The sequence below is a fragment of the Tympanuchus pallidicinctus genome, unplaced genomic scaffold (assembly GCF_026119805.1).
Source record: "Tympanuchus pallidicinctus isolate F22 unplaced genomic scaffold, pur_lepc_1.0 scaffold6, whole genome shotgun sequence".
NCBI classification, from domain to species: Eukaryota; Metazoa; Chordata; class Aves; order Galliformes; family Phasianidae; genus Tympanuchus; species Tympanuchus pallidicinctus.
The window spans coordinates 56,745-83,679 of NW_026294780.1; the positions used below are offsets into that span (position 1 = coordinate 56,745).

General features: G+C 39.8%; 1 protein-coding gene across 1 annotated transcript in view; it reads right to left on the reverse strand.

The window, feature by feature from the left end:
* The window catches only part of EGFL6 (EGF like domain multiple 6), a 42,352-nt gene extending 24,120 nt beyond the window's left edge, over nucleotides 1–18,232 (reverse strand). Inside the window, exons 1-5 of the mRNA XM_052664677.1 lie at nucleotides 18,059–18,232; nucleotides 12,108–12,220; nucleotides 9,888–9,980; nucleotides 6,835–6,954; nucleotides 2,726–2,845 (exon numbers count right to left, since the gene is read on the reverse strand). Coding sequence (XP_052520637.1) covers nucleotides 2,726–2,845; nucleotides 6,835–6,954; nucleotides 9,888–9,980; nucleotides 12,108–12,220; nucleotides 18,059–18,126 — 514 coding nt within the window. The 5' untranslated portion in view covers nucleotides 18,127–18,232. The remainder of the gene's footprint in view (nucleotides 1–2,725; nucleotides 2,846–6,834; nucleotides 6,955–9,887; nucleotides 9,981–12,107; nucleotides 12,221–18,058) is intronic.
* Between the last annotated feature and the right edge of the window lie 8,703 nt (nucleotides 18,233–26,935).

Below are 26,935 nucleotides of genomic sequence, written 5' to 3' on the forward strand. Positions count from 1 at the left end.
TGTCTAAATATGAATGAAACAGCAAAACGTCCACTAACTTAATGGAAGATTTTGAGACTTGACAAGCAAAATCCATACTGACTGTATGGGCTCTCCACTGAGGTCAACAATTTCCCATAAGGTCACAAAATAGGACAGGGAGGGACTCCTGAAAAATCAGGGAATAGTTTAAGAGAGGGCCTCAGAAACAGGAAACAGAGCAGCAAGGAGTGGGGGCAGCAGCTCTTTCAGCTGAATCTTTGCACCGTCCCTTGCTGGGCCAAGTCAAGGCAGAGACTGCAGACTGCAAGTGCTCTGCCCAGCAGGAGGTAACAGTGGCAGATGTTCTGGACTAATAAGGCAGCTTGGTATGGGAGGAAATGAACACTGTTAAATAGTCACTGTAATTAAATGTTATCAATTTAATTCGTGAATAATGCAGCTTCTTAGGAGGATTCAGCTAAGACAAATAGCCATGGATCTTCAAGCATTTACCTATTTCTAACATTTCTGTAACTAATACTCAAGTATTAAGAGTATCTTAGAATCTTTTTCACATCCATTATGCTATACAGCAGGAAGTCGCTCTCTCATTTTAGAGATAGAGGACATGTGATAGAAAAGAGTGACCTAACACAAGTTGTATAGCAAGAAGGGGTATGCTATTTCTAACCACTGGATACACCTTTTTGTGCGTTTTACATTCTATCAATATGTACCAGCAATCTTCCAAATCCATTTGGGCAAGCAAGGTAAATGCAAATAGACTCAATACAAGAAAATAAAAATAACTGCCTGAATAATTCAGGAAGAGAACCACTTCTTGATTCTATTTAATAACATATTTCAACAGTGTTCACCTTCAAGTAGCTCTTAAACAATTCAAACAAAAATTAACTTGCTTGCTGGTAGTCTGAGAGCCTTGCTGATTCTTCAAAGCTGAATATTTCCAATTAAAAATTCATTTCACTTGAAAGAGAGAAATAATGTTCTCATGTTGGAGTGTTTACAGTTTAGAAATTAAGCAAAATATCCATATGGGCTTACTCTGTAATTCCTAAAAATGAAAAAATAGCCTCATGCTGTATGACATTCATACTTGACTTGATACTATAGCTGTACATTAAGGAGAATAATTCATATAGTAACTGTCCTTGTATGCAGCACTGCCTCTTGGATGATGCATTAATTTGTTTGAAATGTTAAGCATAATATTGTTTTGGCCATTAGAGCTGAAATTCATTTCTATATCTGACACGTCAAACTCCTCAACATTTAAAATATTTTTACCAATTTTATATATTTTTTACCAATTATATATTACCAATACAGTAAGAGATACCATTGGAGATTACCAATACATTGTTAGAGAAATACCATACTGCAATGTGAAATCAGGTATGTTGTTAAAGACATTGTACTGACTAGAACTCATTGCAAAAACTTGTTTATATTTTGAGCAACTCGAGAAAATGAAACATTTCCCAGCTACAATTTTCAATTTTCTATTAAATTTAAAGCAATTTAGCAGAGAGCATACAATCTGAAAAATAAATGCTTCCATAGCCTTTCAAGTTTGTTTGTGATGACCAACAACAGCAATGGAACAACAACAGCTTTGGAAATGTTTCTGTGCTGCTCCTGCACATACTGAGAGGTCTCGCACACTTGAACCAACCTCATCATAGATTTCCACCCAACCATGGGCTGAGGAGTCCTATTTCAGCTCCTCGGCCTTGAATTCCTGTCCAAAATGTGCTGCAATCACGTCCATTTCCAGTCCTGTCCCTGCATGGACCTCAGGACTACTCTGTTGGTAGTTTTATTGCAGATCCATCTCCTGGATGGACTCCTTGGATGTACATTAAAGCTTTATTTCCCATCTTGTATTCCTCCTGTTGACCAGACTCCTTGGACAGACACTGGACCTGATTTATCACCTGACCTTGTCACTTGCCCTGTTATAAGCACTGGTCAGCCAGTGTGATCAAATGCTGTGGGAGAGGACACGGGTCAGTGCAGACATAACACTGCTAGTGGTGGGGTCACCTGTGGCTCTCAGCTTATCCCCTTCAGGGAATAAGCCTGCTACTGCTGCTCCCTGACATGTGCTTCACTGCCTCTTCTTCTCCATCTTGGGCTGGTCCGTGCTTTGGAGGGTTCATTCATGTCCACTGATGTTTTGACGCTAGCTTAGTTTCAATATTAAAATGGGTACCATTTCAGCACCGGATTGCAATACTGTAGTCCTGCCTTTTCAGATAGCAGTGTAAAACTGTTGTCACTGAACAGTACAAGTGTTACGAAGCAATGCTACCTTATCACAGGAAATCCCTACGTAAAATGATGTCGAGTTTTCTGTAGAAAAATATAGAAGTTCCTATTGTGGGTCATCACAATACAGGAAAAAACAACCAAACATGACTCCCAAATCCTATAATGCATTATGTCACCGGGACATATATGTCCTATAGTGCACGTAGCAATTTCAGAGAAACAGAAAATCTCTTAATGACTACAGTATATGTCAAAGCATTTGATTCTTTATTGTGGAAGGAACTAGTCCAAAGAATTATATTATAAGAATTATTATTTAAAAAGCATGCACATTTTGCATCACTGTAAATAACAAGAAGCATTAGAAAAGCTAGTGAGGAGGGATAAATACTTATTACTCATTCTCCAAGCTCCTGAGTTTTTGGGGATCCTATAGAAAAGAAGCTGAGAGTGAGCTCTCTAACCATACCAATGCATGTCCTCCCACTTGGTCCCAAACGGAGGCCAGCTGATGGACAAAGACAGTGTACCTCCTCTTTGACTTCCTCACAACCATACTGGCAATTCGCAATGGCACAGGTCCTAGAGCCTGAAAACAGTTTTTAAAATAACAAAAAGAGCAAAAATCTAGGCTGGTAACACACACTTCATTATTAATTTAGATCTGAATGAGTGTAGAAAAATAATTAGGACAACAAAATCTCATTCATCATTAGTCAAAATGTCAATACGTTAACATATTAATAATACAATTCATGAGATAGATCTTTTGTCCCCTCTTCCCTTCATTTTGTTGTTTTCCTGTCTGCTCTTATTCCTCATTTTTTCTCCATTATCCGTTCTGATTTGCTGTTATCTTTTAAATACAGACAAAACTGCTCAAACTAGAAAAAAGGCTTTTTAAATTTTCCATCACTTCAGCTTTTTATCATGCAGTACAGTAGAGAAATGTTTTCATTATTAACATTTAACATGCTTTTATACAGACCTCGATTCCTAAAATTACTTAAAAATTACTTAGCCTGATGGACTTTGAAAGTGCAATTTATTTTGATCCTTTACAGAACAGATACTTGAATCTAAAGAGGCACTAGTCAGTACATAAGTCTTGTTTGTCCAGGATTGGCTAGGAGTGTGAATTACTGGAAATTATTTTGATCAGCCTTTAAACAGAAAAATGTGTTTAGATCTTGTCTGAGAGCGCGTTATGACAGGCTAGAAAAGCAGACTAAATGTAGTAGGTATATAAGAAGTCTAAAATCCTGAAAATATCCTGCATGCATTAGTACTGCGATGACAGGGAGAGAAGCAGCATTTGGAAGTGTTTACTAGAATAGTTGGAGGTGTATGCTAAGGCATTTTTTTTCTACTACATCACTTTTACTGCATTCAGGGAAACACAGCTTTATATAGGTTCTTTCTAACTGGGAGATCTGGAGTAGTTGCGAAGTAATCCGAGACAAAACCAACTGCCAGACTGGCGCATCACTTAAGTGGAAAAAGATACTTTTATTTTAAAATGCAACTTGTTCATTGGTGGAGGCACAAGAAGGTTCAAAATGCGTGCAATGAAGTGCATAGAAAAGCCACTGATGTGTGCAGGTGAACCTATAGCTACTGCCACGTAGTATTAATAGAATGCACATACTGTTGCTGCTAAATCATTTGTCTTAAGCTGGTTTGCTTAGGCTCTGTGCGTAAGTGATAAAATTGACAATATTTGAAATAGGGTTTTATTTTAGTATTGATGAAGACAGTAGCAGTAGGTTAGATTAAAAAACATGGATATACTTTTGTCACAGTTATCTACCTCCTAAGTGACAATAAAGAAACTAAGTATTCTTCTTTAATTGGTCATTCTGATTTCTTCCTCTTTTGTTTGAAGGTCCTATTGTTTGCCAAGTTAAGACAGTATTAGCTTAGACAAATTACTGCTATGATTTAGCACAGTAATTCCTGTAGAATTCAGATGATTTTGTGTTAGGCACTAACCTACTCTCTGCATGAGGAAGTGGCTCCCTGTAAACCCAAACACTTCTGATACCCTTCTACATCTGGTTCCACAGTACTTGGTATGGTTCCCCCCATCAGCCTGAATGCTCAGACTAAGTGTACTTCTGTTAAGGAGATTAACGTCATGGAGACTTTGATTTAAAAGGAACAACATTTGCTCAAAATGTTTGCCTGAATAAAATTATAATAAATAAAATTATAATAAAAATTTATTAATAATAATATAATAAAAAGTAAGTAAGCTAGTTGAGTAGTGAGTTAAACCAGCATTTCGTAAGAGTACGATCTTAAGTTAGCATCAAGTGAGATGGGAGTCAAGTAGAGTTAAGCAAGAATAACTTCTAGTTGAATAAACAGTTTATTATTTCATTTCATATTCATAGTTTCTGCTTTAAAAAAATACAAAATCTCTTTGGAAGTGGAAGATAGATTAAATTAAAGAAGCTCAGGATGGATGAACACACAGGTCTTTGTCTCCTCAATTATGTTTGTCTCCTGAAGTCATGAAGACTTCTTGTCCATTGAAAAATCACTTTTTTCCCCTGAAATTTAGTTTCATTCTGTATCAGTATTTGTCAGGTTCCACTGTTCTGTTTGGAAAATAATGTTTATGTGCCAAAATGAAATACAAGCTTCTGGGCTCACAGCTGTTCAGGCAGTTTTTTCATATATACTCTGAACTGGATACCGTTGCTGAGAAATTCAGTGTTTTGTATTGGCTTAAGTAAGGGACAGCGTATCTCTCATTTCTGTACAAATTTGGTACAAACATGGTTTCCTAAATCATGAAACCCATCCAGAACTAAGACTTAAAACTAATTCAGCAAAAATGTCTAGTTACAATCTGGATCTAGTTTTCTGACTTGGTTCAGTCAAGCAGCTGTACAGAGCATTCATGCTCAGAGTAGTGAAACCGAGGAATGGATGGCACAAAATAGGATCAAGTACCCTCTGGGTTCAAAGGGAATTGGGCTCAAAGGATAGGTTGCTTTTGACAGTACTTCCAGCTTCTGAAGTTCAGCTGTCCATAATACAGTGACCTTGCTGAAAACAGCTCACTATATGATGTCAGCAAATACACAGATTATCTTGGAAGAAACAGAAGAAATATATATATCCATTTCTTAGAGATCTCAAAGAATCCACAGCAGCTGTCTGCTGGTAAGATGCACCAATCACTGCAGGGAAGGGGAAGCCTCCAAAAGCTCTGGCCCCAGACACATTCTGCTGCAGTTTCAGTCTTCCTGCCATAACAAAGACAGAAACCAGGAGATCTAGGACTAGGGGAAATGGATCCAAGTTGAAGGAGGGAAGATTTAGGTTGGATGTTAGGGGGAAGTTCTTTACAAGGAGAGTGGTTAGGCCCTGGAACGGGCTGCCCAGGGAGGTTGTGGATGCCCCGTCCTTGGACGTGTTCAAGGCCAGGTTGGACGGGGTCCTGGGCAACCTGATCTGAATGTGTACGTTTGGTGGCCCTGCTAGGCAGGGGGGTTGGAACTACATGATCCTTGAGGTCCCTTCCAACCCGGGTGATTCTGTGATTCCATGATCTTACTTTTCTGTCTGCCCCAGACCTGCAGGACCCTGCAGTCCTGCTTTCACCAAGGCTGCATATTTTTCTAATTATCTCAAGATTGACAGCAAACTCACCAGATGGACACTCTGTCTGGTGAATAGCTGTCTACAAAGTTTGGAGATTAAATCTTTTCAGAGTTAGGGTTGTCTCTCTTATCCACAGGAATGACTGTGCAACACCTGATGCAGTAAGGTTCATTGGTTGAGGACAGATCTCTAAAACAGGTTATTCAATTGCTGAGATCAACTTGCTTTCTTGTCTCACTGATGTATCTGCTTCAGTCCAACAGACTCTAAAAAGGCCCCTGTGCTACCTTGAGTTTTGTGAAATTCAAAGCAAAACTACCTGTATGGAGTGGTTTTGCTAAGGTGGAAAAAGAAAGTATTGTTCAGAAACAAAACAGTATCACTGAAAAATAAGAAGTCTGAAAATTAGGCTAGCTGACAATGCAGAATACATGTTCAGCCACAAAGACAATAGGCAGAAATTCAGTTCAGATAAGACTTAGCACAGCAGACAAATGTTAGCAAGAAGCCAGCAGCAACTGTGGGAAGCATATCAGCACTCATAGAAAATAAATTATTCAGGGCATGCAGAAATTTAAAACAAAGAGTAACAGCATGAAGTTCAGCACAGTAAACTATACTCAGTATTGATGCACTGTTTGGATTGCTTCATTCATTCATTCAATAGATGAAACAGCAAGGCTGTGAACCAAGCTTATGTAATGACTTTCATTTGAGCTAGCACTATCAAATATTTTTACTTCTAAAAGGACAAAAATTCCTCTGGATCCCAGAAATACAGTTATGACCTAACTTACTTGGTCAAACTGAAAGCCTCTGTCAGCTGCTTACATTATCAAAATTGCTGAGGCAAAAATCCCATCCTAAATGAGCAAAATCCTTTTATCACAAAATGAAATTTTGCTGGAGTCCAATGTGATTAGGTGATCTTGGTGTGCCTATCCTGTCAGCTCTGTTACTTACTTGCACATGTGCCATCTGGCATGAGCATGTACCCGTTCAGACAATAGCACTTGTAGCTGCCATGTGTATTCATGCATCTGTGTTCACAGGGACGTGGTTTCAGTCCACATTCATTCAGATCTGCAGAAGTCATTGAAATGAAGTGAGTGTTGAGTATGTATAAGTATATATTAATGTGTATAGGCTTATAATATTGCTTAATGCCTTTAATTCCCCACAGTAAAAGAGCCTAGATTGAGAATGAGCCAGCCCCTTGCAAAATGAGAATGTAGCAAACCATCTGTCTGGAAGAATGCTTGGAAAACTATCACATATAGACTTCTGCACATAAACTTCTACACCTGAAAAACTAATGCAACTCTGACCACATCTGGCAGCCCATTAGAAAGAGGTGAAAGGGTCAGTTGCTATGTTTTCTGGGAGTTATTCTGCCAGGCTTCTCTGATTCTAGCTGGAGATTTTAGCTCTCCAGATGACCTCTGTACTAGAAGAGCTAAAACATTAGACTAAGAGCTGCAAATCAGCTTCAGATAAAGTGAAACAAAGAAACAAAGATTTCCCGAGTGCATGTGTCGGCACCAAGGTTTTCAGGGCAGGGATGTATAGTCAAGATGAAACTCAGTACATAAAAAGAATCACATGATGTTAAGAATAAAAGTACAAGAAATCTCAGTTTCTCAAAATCCAGAGAATAAAAGCATCCCAACAGCTTTTCACAATCTGCAATTTAAAAGATTCTGCAAGAAGCTAAGTTGATTTCAAACTCCCATTGTTATCTTTCACAGGGAGAAAACCAGAATCCCACCAAGTTCAATTTACGTGCTGTCAGTGCCACCGGTCCTAGAACAAAGGAACAACATCTGTACTTGTGATTTCTGTGAACTGATACCTTGGTCTCTAATATTTTGACACATGGTTTGCAACCAGACAGAACTTATAGCAGAACACATCAGCATATACAGCTCATTCAGCAGGCACTTAACAGCACAAATGACCAACTGTATAACTTCAATAGAGATGCTACTCTCCAAGCACTGAGACTGTGCAGCTCCAGATCTAATAGGAGAAGCAGCTGTTCTCACATCTATGCACCCTACAGATCAGAGAAAATGAACTCCAGACCACTCATAAACTTTGTGATACCTATATATGCACAGAACTATTTGTTACAGCTTAGATCAGGGGAGAAAAAGAACAGTGTACTGTTTTTTAAACATAGGGTCTGTTTGAAAAACAACAACCTATCAGCTCGGAAATCACATTGGACTTCTGATGTTACTTTAGTTCCACTAACAAACCAAGACCTCATAACAAAAAAACCAGAAGGGAATAGAAGTTATTCCACTTCAACCACACATTTTCAAAAGTGCTTAGCTGCACCTGTGTTGCACAGTAAAGCAGAGGTAGTGTGCACAGCCCTAAAAGAGAAACTGAGATAAGGTAGCTTTTTTAGCTCAGACTCAGAGGCAGACTAATAGAGGTCCCTATCTCTTATTTAAGTTAGTTTATAATGAACTTGTTCAATGGGACACTGCACTGTAAGGACAGACCAATGCTACATTTGCCTGTACACTGAGTGTCTCTGAGTATTCCTGGCTACTGGGACACAAACACCTCTGAGGTTTGCAACAAGTGAAACAGCTCTGAGGCATTTCTAGCCTCCACTTTCCTAAAAATTTCCTGGCCATGAAGATAGAACAGTCCAGGGAAATAACAGGCAATTTGCACGTGTAGGTGCATACATTACTTCCACAAAGTTTCAGTCTCCGAACCTACTGCAAGTGAAGTAGTACTGCAAGCGCAGTTGATGCAATAAAAGGGAGGGGAAGCCATCCAGAGGGACCTGGACACACCTGAGAAATATGCACACAGTAATCTAATGAAGTTTAAGATGACCAAGTGCAAGGTGTTGTAGCTGGGTTGTGGCAATCCCCACAGAAATACAGACTGGGACAAGAACTCAGTGAGAGTAGCCTTGCAGAGAAGGACTTGGGGGTACTGATAGGTGAAAAGCAGGATATGAGCCAGCAGTGCGCTCTTGCAGCCTGGAAGGCCATCACTGTCCTGGACTGCAACAAAAGAGAGGTGGCAGCAGGGAGCAGGAGGGGATCGCACCCCTCTGCTCTGCCATTGTGAGAACCCATCTGCAGAACTCTGTCTACATCTGGGGCCCCCAAAACAGAAAAGATGAAAAGCTTTTGGAACAAGCCCAGAAGAGGGCCATGAAGATGCTCAGAAGGCTGGAGCACCTCTCCTATGAAGAAAGGTTGAGTGAGATGGGCTTGTTCAGCCTGGAGAAGAGAAGGCTCTGGGGAGACCTCACTGTGGCCTTCCAGTACTTGAGGAGAGCTTATAAACAGGAAGGGGACTGACTTTTTACATGTTCTGATAGTGACAGGACAAGGGGTATAGCTTAAAATTAAAAGAGGGAAAATTAGGTTAGATTTTAAGCACCTGCAGGTGCTTAGGAAGGCAGCATGCATAGACCCCATCTGTTTCTGGTCCTTATGCCATGCTTCACTCATCAGCAGTGCAGTAGAATGGCTTCTCCATCCACAGTGACTCACTCCTTTCATCTGATCACATTCACGGGTTCCAAATATTTCAACAGTAACAACAAAGAAGCAGAGTTGTCAAAAATATGACATCTGAAATTTGACTGAGAAATAACACATCTAGCATATAATTGCATGTTTTTTCTGAGGAAGTTAGTTAAGAAAATAGCATGGCTTCTGGATTTGACTTTCAGTTCTTCTTGTTTTCTGTATCATCTCTCAATGCCTTAATTCTCTGAGACAGTTTGCCCTTATTACCAGTCTGAAGGAAATACACGATATGGGTTCAAACTTCTGTTTGCTGAAGGAGGCTTAGAGCTTGCATCTCCAGCACCCCTCTTGAGGTAAGAGCCTCAAACTAGTCTAAACTCTGCTATATAAATAAGAAAAGGTCTCATTTTAAAAGTTTGGAAAGTGACAATCCATATTAAAAAAAAAAAAAAGAGCACAGAAAATTATCAGTCTGTTTTCTGGAGTAAAATCCCCATGTGCACAAACCTTGATTACAGGTTTTTCCTGTAAATCCAGGGAAACATTTGCATTTGTTTGGTCCCATGCATTCGCCATACTTGCAGCCATGTCCACAGATAGCTGAGGGGATCAGGCAGAGAAAGGAGAGAAAAAGAAAAAATTAGAAATATTCTACTTGAGAACTCCTCCTCTGCTTAATTGTCCAGACATTTATAATGGAAATTCAGCATCCTCCAGACCTCTCCCTCTAGTTTGGACATCATAGCTTCCGATCAATGCTTTATTTCAGTTGGAGAACAGGGATGCTGGCCACAGCTTGCCTGAGTGAATTTTCTCAGTTTGTAAATACCTGGAAAAGAAGGCTCCTTTTAGCACCCTCTCCAATGCTCCTTTCTGCCATACTTCTGATGCACATTTTCATACTTTGTACATACTCTGCTCTTTTCCCATTTCCTATTTTGGGAAGCCACCTGTAGGAAGCAGCTAGCCAGGAGCTCCATTTGCTACATTTGGCTGCTGGAGCAGGCAAGAGGCAGGAGCAGTCTCCTGCAGCCAGAAAATCAGTCAATTGATGCTAGAGTGGCTCTGGGATCTCCTCACTTACATCTGAGAACATGTCTATCCCATAGAGGAATATCCAGAGCACATCTGTCAAATGATCAAACACCTGTCCTTACCACACATACCAATATTCACAATTTCATCAAGTTTGTATGAGAGGGCTGGGCTTACTCTGGATGTGTTAAAGAGCAAAAATTTTCTCAGCCTCATAATCAGCCAGAAATTAAATGCTGTTTTTTGTAAGGCTTAAGGCTAGACTTTCTAAAGTCAATGTAATGATCAAAATGAGTGTTCTTTAGGAAAAGCAATCCAATGTATTTAAATCAGCACTAGCTCTAGCAAAAATCAGCAAACAAGTATGCACCAGGTTGTGCATCCAGCCACTTTCTGTAGTTACTCTGCTAGCTGAAATATAGGAAACAGTAAAATCACAATGTAAGTTGCTGTATAGATAAAATTCACAATTCATAATTCAAACCCACAAAATTCATCTTGCTTAATTCAAGCACCTTCCCTACATTTAAAGGTTCATTCACAAGTACTGAAGCACTATGTCTGAAGGATAGACATATTTTGACATCATCCCTGGAAAACAAATGTGGATCAGTTGAATATTTGGCTCTGAATCAGAGAACAACATTATGTTTTGATTTACAGTGCAGGAGTACACTACAGCTTTTCAAAGAAATCTGACAAAGAATCACCTTAAAAACTTATGAAATCTGGATTCTAGTACGAAAGTAACTTATTGCTTTAAAACAGAACAGCTTACTCCACTGGCTCCTCAAAGTTACATTTGCGAGTTGTCCCTCCATTGATTCATTTGCACCAAACCTAAGCTGCTATTAAACAATACGGTAATATTAATAAGTGCATCTGTCACTTTTTTTTATCAACTGACATACTATACAGAGAAGAGACTTTGGGACACCTTTCCCTTTAAAACATCAGGATGTTGATTTTTAGCAGTGACTAATTCTAAGCCTATGTTCAAAATCACTAGATATATAACATCAAACTGGTGCAAAGATGCAACATCTGAGATTCCTCCAACACGTATTTTAAGATTTTTTTGTGTTTTGCTTAAGTAGAGCTAGGAGAGTCCACATTAACTTCCTCCTGGGACTTGTAACAGGTTAGAAAAGTCTACTCATTGCCTCTCCATTAAGCCAACAATCCACTGATCAGAACACTGGTTGCCTACCCAAGATCAAATCAGGTGCACCTACTGCTTAGGTTACATTTATATTTCCAGAAAGTTAAGCTTCCTGGTTCTCAGAGGCTGTGTACTTCTGAAGAAAAAAGGGAATCAATTGATTTCACGCATCCATATGTAGCACCAGAAGATGTTGCATGTTTAGCACTTATTTGACAGCTGTAATAGCAGAGGCATTGAATGTTTCCAATCTCTCAGTCTGAGTATGCAGGAGGTTAGAACAGATGGTCCCTTCTGGACTTAAGAATTTTTGAATCTATATTTTACTGCCTGGTGCCATTTACCTAAAGCTCTGCTTTTTTAAGGAGATAAAATCTCAAACACATTTTTTTCACTCTCCCAAATAATCAATATATTCAATCCCACACAAGCTTTCCTCCTCTGACTTCTGGAAGCCCTATATGAAACCCCTTTATTAATACTAAGTACACAGCCATGGAGAAGAAACAAGCATAAAGTGCTCATATTACCTTCACAGTGGCCCTTGTTGTTCTTTTTCCAGCCATAACAGCAATCCAGCCTAGAACCATAGCGACACACTCCTGGCTGGCTCACAGTCACCAGCTGCCCACGAGCTCTTGAGCTGCATGAGGAAGGATGAAGATGAGCTCCAGCAGGCAAATACACTTTAGTCCATCCTGCCCTACAGTCCTTTGCGCATTTCCCTAGTGTTTTATCCACTGTCAAGCATTTTCATCTCACCAAACCTTGGAGCATTTAATAGCATTTCTTGACAAGATTGTGAAATTGCACTCAGTTGGAGAAAGGGGCAAAGGGAGCATCCCACCTGCAATAAATCAGCTGCACAACATAAATCTCTTCTAATGAGAAACATGGCAAAGGCAAAAAAGTAGGCCCAGGTCCCCTGCTAGAATGAGTCTTTTTTAATCTCAGTGAAGTCAGTGGGGCTATTCCAGCTTGCATCAGAAGGATCAATGATGCTGTTTTGCTCCAGATGACAAACTACTGATTCTACAGCAAAGCACCTTCCCAAACATCCAGTCAGCCCCGTAAATTCAGTGCCCTGCAGGCTCACAGCCAACGCATATGTGCTCCTTGATTACAGAAACGCAGAGAGTACTGTGTGCTCTGGCTGCACACAACTCCCTGCCCATACAGCCATTTTAGTCATTCCAGTACTTCAGTGTGGCCCAAAATTGCTCTTCAGATCAAGTGCTGCAATGTTAGCTGTCAAAATTATAAGTCTGATGGAAATATGCAGCAGCCTAAGGTGTAATCTATGCTGCAAGGTGTGTGATGATCCCAGTTTTCTTATCTCCCTGGTCGTTGATGCTTAACTTGTCCATACCACATGCATGTCCCCCTTATAAAATTCTCTTCTTTAACCCAAATCCTCTATCTCTGTTGCTTTTTCCAGGCAGTAACTCAAAACGTACTTTCTTCAGAGTCCAAAGTGCTGTTTCTGACACAGTAAATACCTTTTCTGTGAGGGTTTCGCATCAAGTGATTTGGGGGTGCTGAGAGGGCAATATATAGCAACACCATGTCCCACAGTAAACAAAAAATCAACAATCCAGGAATTTTTGCATTTTTTTTTTAGTCTAATGCACAGTGATGGTATTGCTGGTGATAACACCTAACAGTAGAACTTCACACATATCCTCCTGCACTTATCTGTAAGAGTTGCACTCTTATTGGGAGAGGTACTGCAAACATCATTAATGCAAACTATTAAAAATAGTGAATATATACACACACTTCAAGCCACACAGCCTTCGCGATTAGCCCCATGGTTACATGACTACCTATAACCCATTTTGAGGCAGGAGAAAAGGTGTATGTAAAAGCTACAACTCCTCTAGATATACTGACAGTAAAAGAATCCTTTTTCTTTTTATTCGTCCAAACGCTGCTGGTTTACATCACTTGTGAGTATGCAAGTTAACTATCATGTTCTGCTTACAGGCTAGAAAGCTTCCCTGAACTTTATCTGTAATAGTAAAAGTGTTCTGCTTTCATTTCCAAGCCACCTCTGAATTCAAGTGGATAGTGCTTTTACTCCTCTGGAAGGTTAAACTGCCTGAAGCTTAGAGGAAATTGGATCTTATTACTTTCCAGAAGATGCTCATTTCCACAGGAAGACAGACTCACTCAGGAACTTTTTATTTAATAATTCAGTTCAGAAGCAGATAAATAAAAACGCCTTTCCAAAGTATATAATATCCACAGAACTTCAATATGAACTTCTGTTAAAACTGGGAAATCTTCCATAATACTGCAAACAAAAAAAAATGCAGCTGAACTTTATTAGATACGGCTCTGGACAAGGCCTTTGACTTGCTCCAACTTCCACAAAAAGCACCAAGTTAAAGCCAGCCTTTGGCAGTGGGAAAGGTAAACTGAATCACCCAGATCTCAAAAATCTGTGAGCAAAAACAGTTTTGCCAAGTTAGCTCATCCATAAAAAAATATCACTCATCAGTTCAGCTATTGCTGTCAGGAGTTCAGCATTTTGTACAAATGAAAGAAATAGATCCTGGTAGCGAGAACATCACTTTGACTTTTCCAGACATCGTTGGGAGAAGTAATACAAACCAGAGATGTCCGATCCCTTCCTAAATGATATTGCTGTATGATTTCATAAGGAGCACTGAGAGGTCTAAATGAGATAGCTGTGCTTGGCACTGTCCACTTGATGTAAGAACAATGCCTGGCCTTGAATAACTTGCAGTTTAAATATGTGAGTGAAGATAAAATGTACAGATCATCTGGCAAAATCAGTCTCCACATCTCTGCTGAAGTATTCTGTCCTCAGACTCAGTAATGTACAGCACTGGGACAATTTGGCCATACAGAAGGCCAAAACTGCAGCAAACTGGTATTATGGGACTGTGACTTTGCTGACACTAGTAAGATGGCATCTAGTAAAGTACATTCAAGATGGATTATAAGAACTTTTACAGTTAGGGCCTCACTAGTTGAGGTGACAGAAAAGGAGCTGGCCATTTTGTCTAGCAGAATATCACTGTGAGCCACTAGCACAGCTCTAAGAAGAGAGATGGGAATCTTAGGTATATCAGATGACATTCCAGTAGCGATAGAAAAGTTTAACTGCTGCTTTATCAGGTTATATTATGTATACTTCTTTACATTCATGTCCAAGAAATGTGAGTTACATATGGTGTGCATGGTGATAAAAGCTACAAAGAATGAAAACTTCAGAGGAGATAAGAAGAACTTGGCTTCAGTTGAACATTCCAAAAGCTTAGACAGGATCTGACAGCTTCCTTCCAAGCACTGAGCATTGTGTGCCTGGAGGTGCTCAAGAAACATGTAGATGCGGCACTGAGGGACATGGTTAGTGAGGCTGAGTTGGGTTGGACTTCATGATCTTGGAGGTTTTTTCCAACCTATGATTCTATGGTTCAGAAAGTTTATTTGCTCCACAGATCAGGATGCTAACAGCAACTCTGATCTAGTAACAGCAGACAAGGAAAAGGCTGAGGTACTCAGTAACTTTTTTGCTTCAGTCTTCACTAGCAAATAGGGTTGTGAAGAAACAGGTTTCCCAGAGAGGTGGTGGATGTCTGGTCCCTGGAGACATTCAATGTCAGACTGGATGGGGCTCTGAGCACCCTGATCCAGCTCTAGAGAGAGCTAGCTCCTTCTTCACTGCAGGGAGTTGTACCAGATAACCTTTGGTGGTCCCTTCTAACACCAGCCATTCCATGATTCTGTGATTCTAACGTCAGTTGATCTGGATTAGTTGATACACTGGGACTAATCTCCTCAATATTGTGGTGAGACACTGAACAGGTTGCCCAGAGAGGTTGTGAATGCCCTCTCCCTGGAAGAATTCAAGGCCAGGCTGGATGGGGCTTTGAGCAACCTGGTCTAGTGGGAGGTGTCCCTGCCTATAGCAGGGGGTTGGAATTAGGTGATTTTAAAGGTCCCTTCCAACCCAAAACATTCTATTATTCTATGATAGTAACTGGGCTAATAGCTGTGTTGGACTCTAATTCTCATTAGCAGCTATTATAATAATAACAATTAAAGTAAATGGAAGTAAAAATCTCAAAAATGGAAAAAGTTTCTTGTCATGTTTTCCTGACCAGCATTAATGAGGGATCTATTCCATCTGAACAAAATTATATGGCAGCAACAGCTGCAGATGAAAAGAGAGCAAGTCTTTAAAACACTGATATGTCAGTTGTGATTTGAGCTAAAATAGAGTTGTTTGTTTTCAGCCATTATTAATCTTGTCTTTTACTAACATTTTCTGTGGAGAGGAACATTTATGAGCTTTTACTTTTCTTTTTTTTTTTCTCTCCAAGACATCTGCTGAATAGATTTAGTGTACTATTTCCATAAGATCTCTACAGGATACTTTTTTCCAGCTCTTGCACACACAATAGTTGCCCACTGTTGATGGGAAAAAAAGTCTGTTATATTATTAGCAGTTTCCAGTTAACTTTAAAGACAGGATATTACCCATTTCTTTAATTTTGCTTCTAAAAGATTCTGAATATTGCTGCTAGCGAACAATTAGCATCAAACCTAACATTTTGACCAGTAAGTTTATTCAGGACCAAAAGATGTTCTCCTACAAGTTAGGAATTTGTAAAAAATTCTTAAAAACTCTCTTATGAGTTCACATCATACATTCTGCCAGATGACAGAACATTTTGTTTGCTTGTTTTGTTTGTTTTTATTATTTTTTTTTTAAGGGTGACTTCCTTCTAGAATAAAAAGTTTGCCAACAGTTTCTTTTTTTAAGTAAAACTAAAATGCACCCTATTATCTTTTAATGGCTACCTTTGAAATCCCTTTGGGCAGTTTCAGGCACTCCACATGACATTTCTGGGAGTCCCTCCCAAAGTATAAAAAAAAAAACAAACGCTCAGCTTAGGCTCACAGAAGTTCCCGTAAGTCTTCATGTGATCACCACATTCCTTAAAGGAAGTGCTCAAAGCAGGAAAGTGAATACTCCAGATGTGAAAGGCACTCTTCTAAGAAACAGAAATAAGCATAATTAATTCATTTTTTTCCAAACCGATTCTAATTTCTACTATTTCCTGTTCCTTCTTCCTAGCTATTCAGAGTGAATATAATTTCTTTGTTCACTTATATTAGAATCTTCTGTCATCCAAGACTTCTATCAAGATGTTTCAAATACTCTCTCTTTCCCCTTCCTTCCAGTACAAAACGGGGAATGATAATCTTAGTAGAAGATGCAGGTATCTGCCCAGAGAGGTTGCAAAGTTTCCTGTTCTGGATATACGCAAGATCTGATGCTTTTTCCTTTGTGATAGACAGTAAAGAACAAGCTTTAGCAGGGAGCTGGACTTGATGATCTCCAGAAGTCCCTTCCAACTCTTTCAGTTTTGTGATTCTATGATCACACAGCACCACCGTGGCCAAAACAGGCTGTGGAGCAAACTTACACAGGGTTTCCTGTAGGATTTTCCAACTTAGTGTAAAAAGCTTATGTTTTCTTACAATAGAAGACACAGCATTTGTTTTGCAGTTTTACATGTTCCAGTATGTTTGAAATGCAAATACACAACATCTCAAGAAATAATCAACGTGAACATTTGAGAGTTTTCACCGTAAGGAGCAAACGTACTTTCTACAGAAGCAGGTTTGGAATTCCTGAAGAGTGGACAACTTGCTGGCCTCAAAGATGCTAGAACAGCACATTTCCGCTTGATTATAAACCTCGATGCTAAGCAAAGAAGCCACACAGCATCCTGAAGACTGCTGCTGTAGTTGCTGTCAATCCTCCTCTCACTGGCTGCTTATTCGCTGTTGTATTTGTGGGTTTTTATTTGGTTTATCTACACTGCAAGGTGAAAGTTTGGAACAGCTTCATCAGGAGTAGAGTTTTATACATCCCTTCTCACTGAACCACAGAACCATGGCAAATCCCGAGTTGGAAGGGACCTACAAGGACCACAGAGTCCAACCCGTGGCTCCAAACAGCACCACCCAAAATCAAACCCTGTGTCTGAGAGCATCAATCCCAGCACTCGGGGCCGTGCCCACTGCCCTGGGCAGGCCGTTCCCCGCCCGCCGCCCTGTGGTGCAGACCCTTTCCCTGACCTCCAGCTGCCCCTCCCCTGTCGCAGCTCCATGCCGAAATGCTATTCTACTTCTGGCGCGTGCCTGTCACCGCGGAATACAACAAACACCTGCCCTGTCAGCCTTGTCAAGTACCTACTTACACAAGCAAAGCAAAGACTTGAACAGCTCACACCTTTCTACACTTGGTGTAATTGTCTCTATCCTCAAGAGCGTCTTGAAACTATCACTTCTCCCGAAGGAAGAGACACAACTTTGATGTCACCGTGCCTTCACCGTGCCCGGAGCTCCCGATCCGACCCCCGCGGGGCCGCCAGCTCCTCGCCGAGCCCCTTCCGCCCCCGCACCCCGCGCCGGCCGGTCACCCGTCCCCGCTCACCTGCCCGCGGCGGCCAGCGCTGCGGCGAGGAAGGCGGCGAGCAGGGTTCCCCCGGGCGCCGGCACCATGGCCCGGCCGCGGCCGGTGAGGCGGCAGACGCGGCGGGCGAAGGCTCTGCTAGCGGTAAGGCGGCGGGCGGCGAGCCGGAGCCGATCAACCTGGCGTGGAGGGGCGGTCCCGCCTCCGCTTTGGCGCGGCCCACACGGCCCGGGACGGGGCGGGCGGCGACCCCCGGGCGGGACGAGGGGAGCCGGGGGAAGGAGGAGGCCGGGGAGCGGCCCTGGGACGGGCGCGGAGCTGCGGGCGTGTGCCTTCGGTTAAATCCTTCCAACCCGTGTGTTCCGTAGGATAATCCTTGCATTTGCAGGGTGCTGGGTTTCAGATGAGATAGAACTTATTTTTATTCCCCCCCCCCCCCCATATTAATAGTATCCCTCGATGCTTTCCTTGTACTATAAAAGCATTCAGCAGGAGGAGATGTTTTTTGTGATAGCAAAACGTTCACACTAATCTACTTGCTAAACACTTTCTGACGGTCAAGAATATTGTGTCAAAATATCGTGTCATTGAAGACCTGGAGTGTGTCTACAGAAGGGCAACAGAGCTGTGAGGGGTCTGCAGCACAAGTGTTATAGCGAGTGGCTAAGGAAACTGAGATTGTTCAGTCTGGATAAGAGGAGACTCAGAGGAGCCCTTATCACTCTCTAAGGCTCCATGAAAGGAGGCTATGGTGAGCCGGGGGTAAGCCTTTTCTCCCAAGTAGCAGTGATAGGATGAGATGGAATGGCCTCAAGTTACACCAGGGGAGGTTCAATTTGGATATTAGGAAAACTTTATTCCCTGAGAGAGTGGTGAGGCACAAGCTGCCCAGAGACATGGTAGTCTCACCATCCATGGGGTTTTCAAGAAATGAGTAGATGTGGCACTGAGGGACATGGTTAGTGGGCATGGTGTAATGGGTTGGTGGTTGGACTAGATATTAGAGATCTTTTCCAACCTTAAGGATTCTATGATTCTGAAGTATTGATGCCAGTCCCAATTTCCAAAAGTACTAAAAACAATTTTCCAAATCCTGAGGTTTGGATAATTGTTCCTTCTGAAAGCAACACCTCAGCAGAGGTAAAGCTGTGGAGTGAGTGACTTATCAGGTATCACCCAGGAAATTGTGACAAATGCAGGGAAACAAAACAGCTCCTCTAGCCTAGTCACGTGGGTTATCCTATTCAGTTCTGAGGATATCAACATGCACTCCTCTGCAGATGAAGCTGGGATGGTTGACACAGTGCTGCCAGCTGTCTTCTGTCCCAGGGATTACCTGGAATGCTGAAGGAGAGTATTAAAGGGTAGATGTGGTGCCAAGGGACATGTTTTAGAGGGCATGGTGGTGATGGGTGGATGGTCGGACTAGATTATCTTAGTGGTCTTTTCCAACTTTAATAACTGTATGACTTGTAAGCTAGCAATTTAGTTTTTTAAGCACAAGTCTTTGGCCACCTTTTTCTTCTATCATCCTTACCATGGGATTATCAAGAAAGGGGATAACAACTCTTTGCCAGAATTTTAGAATCTAGAATCTCTTTCTAGAATCATAGAATCCTTAGACTTAAAAGGGACTTTCAAAGGTCATCATTTAGTCCAACTCCCCTGCAATGAACAGGGACACCACAGCTAGTCTGCCCAGGGCTTGATCCCGCCTCTCTTTGAAAGTCTCCAGGGACAAGGTATCAATCACATCTTTAGGCAACTTGTTCCAGTGCTTGAATGATCCAAAATGACATTTTCCCATATTGCCCATCCACTACTGGTTTTGAGTGTGTGTCAAACTGTCAACTACCATGGATTTCTTCAGACTCCTGAAAGTACACATGTCCTCCCTGAAGGAATTTAGATCGTTTTAGAGAGTGGAGCAGTAGAAAGCTGGAACTACTGAAAGAAGGGATTCAAAATATTTGTAATTAAAAAACAAACAATCAAACACAAAAACACTAAACCCAACAACCAAACAATAATGTATGCTATGTTGATCATATGCTGTAAAGGATGGCCCAGGCATTTCTTCCTCTGGCTGCTGGGCAGAAAAGCCATTCTTCAGCTATTCTGCTGACTTTCTGAAACACTGTAGTACCTTTAGACTTCTCTTCATTAGATTTGCCTTCCTGTATTTTAGTTAAATCAGCATTCCGATTCTTACGTCTGTATTCAAAGACACATGGTTTTCATTATGCACATTTATTCCAAATGGATATGAATGTGTTGTTTGATGCTGGACTTGCCATTCAAGAATTCTTGGTACTCAAGGCAAGTTTTACTGCTCAGAAGAAAGTTCAGTTATGTACATTATTACTTGTATTCTGTTAAGAGCTATAATTATCTCCTTAACATCTTTCTTTTTCACAAAGAGTGACTTTGGATAGATAATAAAACGATGAACTGAAGCTGTGTTTAGAATAATAATTGCAGAAGAAAATAGAACAATGTATTTCATAAAGAATGTTTGTATTTGCTGGGTTATTCAGATATATAATTGGCACGGGCTGCCCAGGGAGGTGGTGGAGTCACCGTCACCGGAGGTGTTCAAGAAATGTGTAGATGTGGCCCTGAGGGTCATGATTATTAGGTGTGTGATGGGTTGGTGATTAAACTAGATGAACTTAGAGGCATTTAATGATTCAATGATTTTATGATTCTATGTCTGTATTCTTTAGCCTTTGCAGTCTGCAAAATTCTGAGCTTTCCCAAGATTCATTGTCACGTGGCATTTTGCTGTATGAGAAGTCCTCATCATAGGTCATGATCCATTCCTGAAAAGAGGGAACAGAGTGAAATAGGCCATGGATACTATTCACATTTAAATTCTTTTTGCCTTAATGATTAAAAAATGTGCAAGCATTTTTGCCACAGAAGATGTCAAGTCTCCAACTGCACTTGCACTTGCTCCTGGCACAGCCTCCACATTCAGCTTCTATTCAGATGAAGATCCAGAGCTTGCTATAGAAATCACGTGTATACATATATATATATATATATATAAAACTATAATAGCCATTCTGATTATGTATTTTTATAGGTTACTGCTATTTCCATTTGTTTTGCCAAGTAACTTCAGATCAAATCATTGCAGAGTTCTTGTGCAGTGTAATGAATAAACTGAATAGACAGAAAATAGAGGAAATCATTCATTTCTTGTTGACGTGTCTTTACAAACACAAAAGTCATGAATGGAATTTCTGAAATGGATTAGAATCACGACTATGAAATGATTCGCGAATTGTTTTTTTATTTTGCCTGTTTAAGTCTCAGAAATAATTAGTATTGCTGGAGGCTATCTGGATTATAAAAATTAATATGTGAATGCTGAAATTCTTGTACTCGTTTAACTAAGATCTGAGGCCTTTAGGAAAACAGTAAAAAAACCAGAGATTTATGTGACCTGGTAATGCTGCTTCACTGACACTGTGTGTTTGAGGAAAAGCTGATAGACAGGTAGAGCACAAGTATAAACAAATCTCTGCTGCTAGTAATATTTAGTTGGAACTACTTCAACCTTCTTTTCTGGGTGAAATCATGAAATATCCTCAATAGCGGAGTGTTTGTGCTATTCTGATATTTGATAACATTTCTCGTGATTGTATGATAGTTAAATTCAACACAGTAGTTCATGGGGCAACACCTGCTGACTTTTGTGAAGCAGAGGATATGAATCTATTGGTACAGTCACCATGAATCTCAGATAACCCTAAGAAGGGATCAGTGCATTTAGTTAATTCTGGTTTCTATGAGGGAATCTTTATTTCTGGTCAAAATAGTGGATGACATAAAAGCTTAGTGTTTAAGAAGCGCTTTGCATTTTGTTATATTTAAATAATTAAAGATCATGCATTCAAGATGGTGGGTGGCTTGATACAACAATAACAATGTACTGTTGAAAAGACATAATTGGGTAGTAGTATACTTTTCTAAACATTTAAGTAAGAGGTTTCACATGTTAGATGTACATACCACAGTATGGATTTCCAAGTGGGGTTAGAAAGGTATTTGGCAGAAGTGGCTGAACTGGAGGATATACATAGATGCATATTTGATGGCTTATGCAAGAGAACCCGAAGAAGAATTCAGTGAAAGCTGAGAAATATTTTGCAAGAGAAGGAAAGGAAGACAATAAAAATAAAAATGTGCATGGAAATGTCTAGTCAGTGTTTTCTTTTCTCTGGTACAAAAGTTATTCACTGGTTTGGTTGCATTAGGTGTGCTTTTGGAGTACATGTTAACATTTCAGCTAAAACCCATGGAGTCTATTTCACAAGGTTTGTGTGAACCCAAGTATTCTAATTACACTCAGTCAGGAGATTTACTTTAAAAGTGCAGTTTTGCTTTAAAGAAAATGCAGACCTCGACACACTGTCTTTGCATTATGCGCTATGGACAGTACTGATATATATAACAAATAACTTGCTTTTTGAAGAACATCTTTCCAATGGAACTCCTCAGTTGTTTTTTTAACCTGGCTCTCTACCCTTATCTTTTTGTGACTCCTATTGTAAACTATTTCCTATTCTCTAGACTTTCATTTTTTTATGCTCAGAAAGTTATCTATCATTGTATTTCTGAAAAACAGAAAACAAATGAACAAAAAAACTCCCAAACCCCAGAACTCCTTACTGATCTCTTTTCCTAAATGAACCATATTGTGAATTTCCATGTGTGTGGAAATTGTATTTTAGTTCTGGAAAGCCTGTAAATGAACCCTGTAGTCTATTTCCACTGTGTCTTTCAGAAAATGAAGAGTACACCGTTGGTTTTTCTGGGTGACAAGTAACTTGGTATCTTGCTTTGGTTGCTTCCTTTGTCAGTCTACATAACCTTGATATAGCTTTCATTGTTAGTGATCAATCAACATGATTTATGCTTCTGATCACTATACTTACAATATTAATATCCCACTAAAATGCTTGTAATTTTTTCCTTTTTTTTTTTTTTTTTGTTTTGTTTGTTTGTTTTTTGTTTTTCCTTGCTGATATCACTGAAGCCATCCCAAACATCTGGTCAAAAGATGACTGCAAGATGATTTTGCTGCATTTCTCAGACTGGTGCTCAGTTCTTTGTTCCTATTTCTTGTAGGCAGAACAGAAGACAATGTCTGATACATGCTTTCTCCTTCTGGTAAGACTAAGCAAGACAAAAGAAATTATACCTCGTAATTTTCTGGGCTTCTAGGGGCTTCTGCAAAGATTTTTCTCAGCCTCTGAGTACTGCAACTGTAATATTTCAATTACAACATACTTTGGGATCTTTCTTGTGCCATTTTCTGATGCTTTTAAAGCTGACTGTAATATAACCAACATTTTCTGCATTGTCTATAAATTATGAGATAGAAAAAAATAAAATGCATGCGAACATTTCCTGATGAAAATTGTACTTGGAAAGGAAGAACCTTACATGAATGTTATTGCTCTTACTGCACTGATTGCCATACAGAAATCATTCAGGACTCTGGAGTCCAGTAGGATAAGATACGGAAATGTTAAGTAACAGTTCTGGAGGAGGTGTTCTTACCATTCACATGAATTTTCTGAATTCCCTCAATATTTGTCAGTGCCCTTTACCTCTTTGTCATAAATGCTCTGACTTCTCCCCATATACAAGTCTTAGTAAGATCTAGGGAATATGCAACAAAGACAAGCAATGCAGAACTAAGTTGAATGAAAAAAAATCTATAAACAAAACATTTTATAAAACTTAGTTTTTCATTAATGACTATTCACATGAACATTCTGTTGACGCTGCTTTATATTTACTAGTGCACACTTTTCATTCTTCGTTGTGTCAATGCTCTTGATACTGTTATCACTGGGTTTGGTCCCAGCCTGAGATCTAAGTATAACTGAGAGTTCAGTGATTACTTAATGCAGAATCAAAGCTATTTACCTTACATTGATCTACTATCTTTTTTCTTTTCTTTTCTTTCTTTTCTTTTTTTCCACAGTGCTTGAAATGCCAGGCTTTTGAAATTGAAAACTATTTATTTCTACTGGTAAGATAGAGACCTTTTATTGCTCCACACTGTTGTAGTATGTAAACATCTATGTCCTTGGTCTTAACCAGTCTATCTTGGAACTTTTTCCTCCGACGTGTATCCCTCTACTTTAAATTATGTATGTGAGCCAATTATTTCTTAAGTATATATCTGGGGATATAATATGGATATTTTTACAACAAACATCTGTTTAACATCTATCTGTTGCTAATATGTAGCATATAAAGCTAAGTGTGTGCCTTAATTCTCTCCTACAAAATATTTTTGCTGCATTTTGTGGCTTCTCTTTTTCTTAATGTAAATAGAATTGGATTCTGAAGCCACAGCGTTCATGTCCTACTGCATTTCTCACCCATCCTTCCTTTCCCTTCATTCAAGGTGGAGGTTTGGAAACATCTGCTTTTGATTACTCTGTTAAACAGAAAACAATTACAGTGCTCATTAAGAAGTTTCCATGCTTAATCTTTGCATGGCAACTGTCAGAGAAAAAGGACCTCCCAGCCTTTTTGTGAATAGCATTGTTATTTTCTCACCATAAACTCTCAAAAAAGCTTTCAGTGCTTTTCCGTGAGACTTATTTGCTTGTCTGGAGGCTCAATATTCTGAAATATCTCATTCACATACTCTTCAGGCTTCAAGTCACATTGGGTGCTTCAGTTAGAAGAATAGCTGTTGTTTTAACTTACAATAGTTCAGGCTTTTGTTGTTCACGCCACAACCAAGCAGTTCATTCCTATGAATGGATAGTATCATTCTAAGTGAAGTTTGTAAGGAGTCAGTCATTCTGTTTCATAGCTGTTTTGATGAGCAGACTCATTTGATCTACGATTTTGTGTGGTCTGAGTTCAGGAAGACAGAAAAGCTCTGTTCCTTGTCATTGGCCAAGAACTGTTGAGGAATATATGTTATAGGAAAAATTCCTCAGTGGAAAGAGAAGTTAATGAGATTGTATTGATGAGTAGTAATTTCACAGAAATGCAGTGATTCTTGTGATACTTGTGGAATTACAGCTGTGCAAGGCTCTAGCATTTTGAGTAACTGGTTCTCCTCCCCATAGGTGAGACTGGAGTTGTACATGGTTTGGTCTGAGAATACATTGTGGCAAACTCTTCATCTCAGAAAGCTGCTTAACTCTAACGCTTGTGGGAAAGCAGAAGAGAACCCAAACCCACATCAACTTATTGATATGTGAAAAAATACAGTAGTGTGAACACAAAATTTAACAAGGAGAAGTCATGTGTCTCATTAAAATACTACCAGATCATGAGTGATAATGCTAGGACGAAGAAAAGTTTCGACTTTGAGCTTGAGGATTATCTTTCTTTTGAGCAGAATAAGAATGATATCATTATCCCCGAACACAATGAAAACAAAACAAAAACATTTTCAGCACTAGCCTGCTTTGGAGTTTTTATTCAGTGCGGGGAAAAAAAACTTGATTTATTCATCTGTTGAGATGCTTCCCCTCTGGTTTCATTTTTATCCTTTGACAAGAAACAGTGGGACTGTGACACCATTGTGTTTGAGGAAATGGAGATCCCATTCCAAAGGCTGGAAGAAAGCAGACATTGCAGATTAACAGTAGACACTCCTAGCTGATAGTAAGAATGAACAGACAGCTGTATACTTTGTTTTATGATAGTGTCCCTCACTGGTATCTGCTGTTCTCAACTATGTGTTCAGTTTTTCTGTTCTTGCCACAGATTTCCCTCTTCTTGAGAAGGAATTGTTCCATTTTGAAATCTAAAGTGCTTCTCCATTGCAAGCATTTAATGTCCAGCCCTTCTATAATTCAACACAAATGGATTCATACACTGCCTGCCCTCCCCCCCTCCCTCCCCCCCCAGGTGGAGGTGGATAAGTATACATGCAGACAGAATGACAGAATGGGGGCTAGATATAGAAGAAATCTGCATGATGCTGTCAGCAGGGCTCAGCAGTGCTGTCAACAAAACCAGACTCACAGCCCTTGTATCAGCAGTTACAACCAGTGCCACAGTGGGGTGTTATGGGGCACTGTGCTTGTTAAGCATCACCATTCTTGATCAGGCACAGTAATTTCAGATCTGCTTTTGGAGCAGCACCAATATTTCTTACAAGGAAAATCCATACCCTAGGTTTCAATCTATTTTGTAGAAGAATGTAATTAGATAACACTCCTAAGGGATTTATTTTTTACTCCTCCTTCAATTATAACCAATCTCCTGAATACTCTCCATTTTTCATAGAATACATTGCAAGACATGAACCAGAGCATGGAGAGAAATCCTAAAACTGCACTGCTGCATGTTTAATAGTTGAAAGGATTGCAATAAAACTATTACTAACTTTATACAAAAGAAAACAAAAAGAATTATCAGAATCATTTAACTTAATTCTTGATTATTGCCATATCTGGTAAGATACTTTCTAGATTACCTTTACAGTTATGTTGAAGTCCTTTTCCAGCAAAGCATTCAGGCATTGGCAAATGGATGGAGTCATCACCCTGTGATAAAACTTGTGTACCCAACCCCAGAAGCTTTTTCACTATTTAATGCTCATTGACTTCAGTGAAGGTCACTCCATTATCACAGCACGCTTTCACTCTGCTCACACAAAGCCATCTTATTAGGGTTAAATTGCATTTCTCTAGCAAGAGAGAACTATATGGAACTATATGAACCTTTATGTCCACTTTACACAGTCCAGAGATGTTGGTTCAACCCACAGTTGCAGTCAAACTGCATAATTTATAAATGTATGTTGGGGCAATGCTAAAATAAGCATAGCTGTAACAGCTGCGGGCATATGTTGTATTTTGGCTCCTCATCATTCTGAGTAAAAATGTATTCTACTGTAGG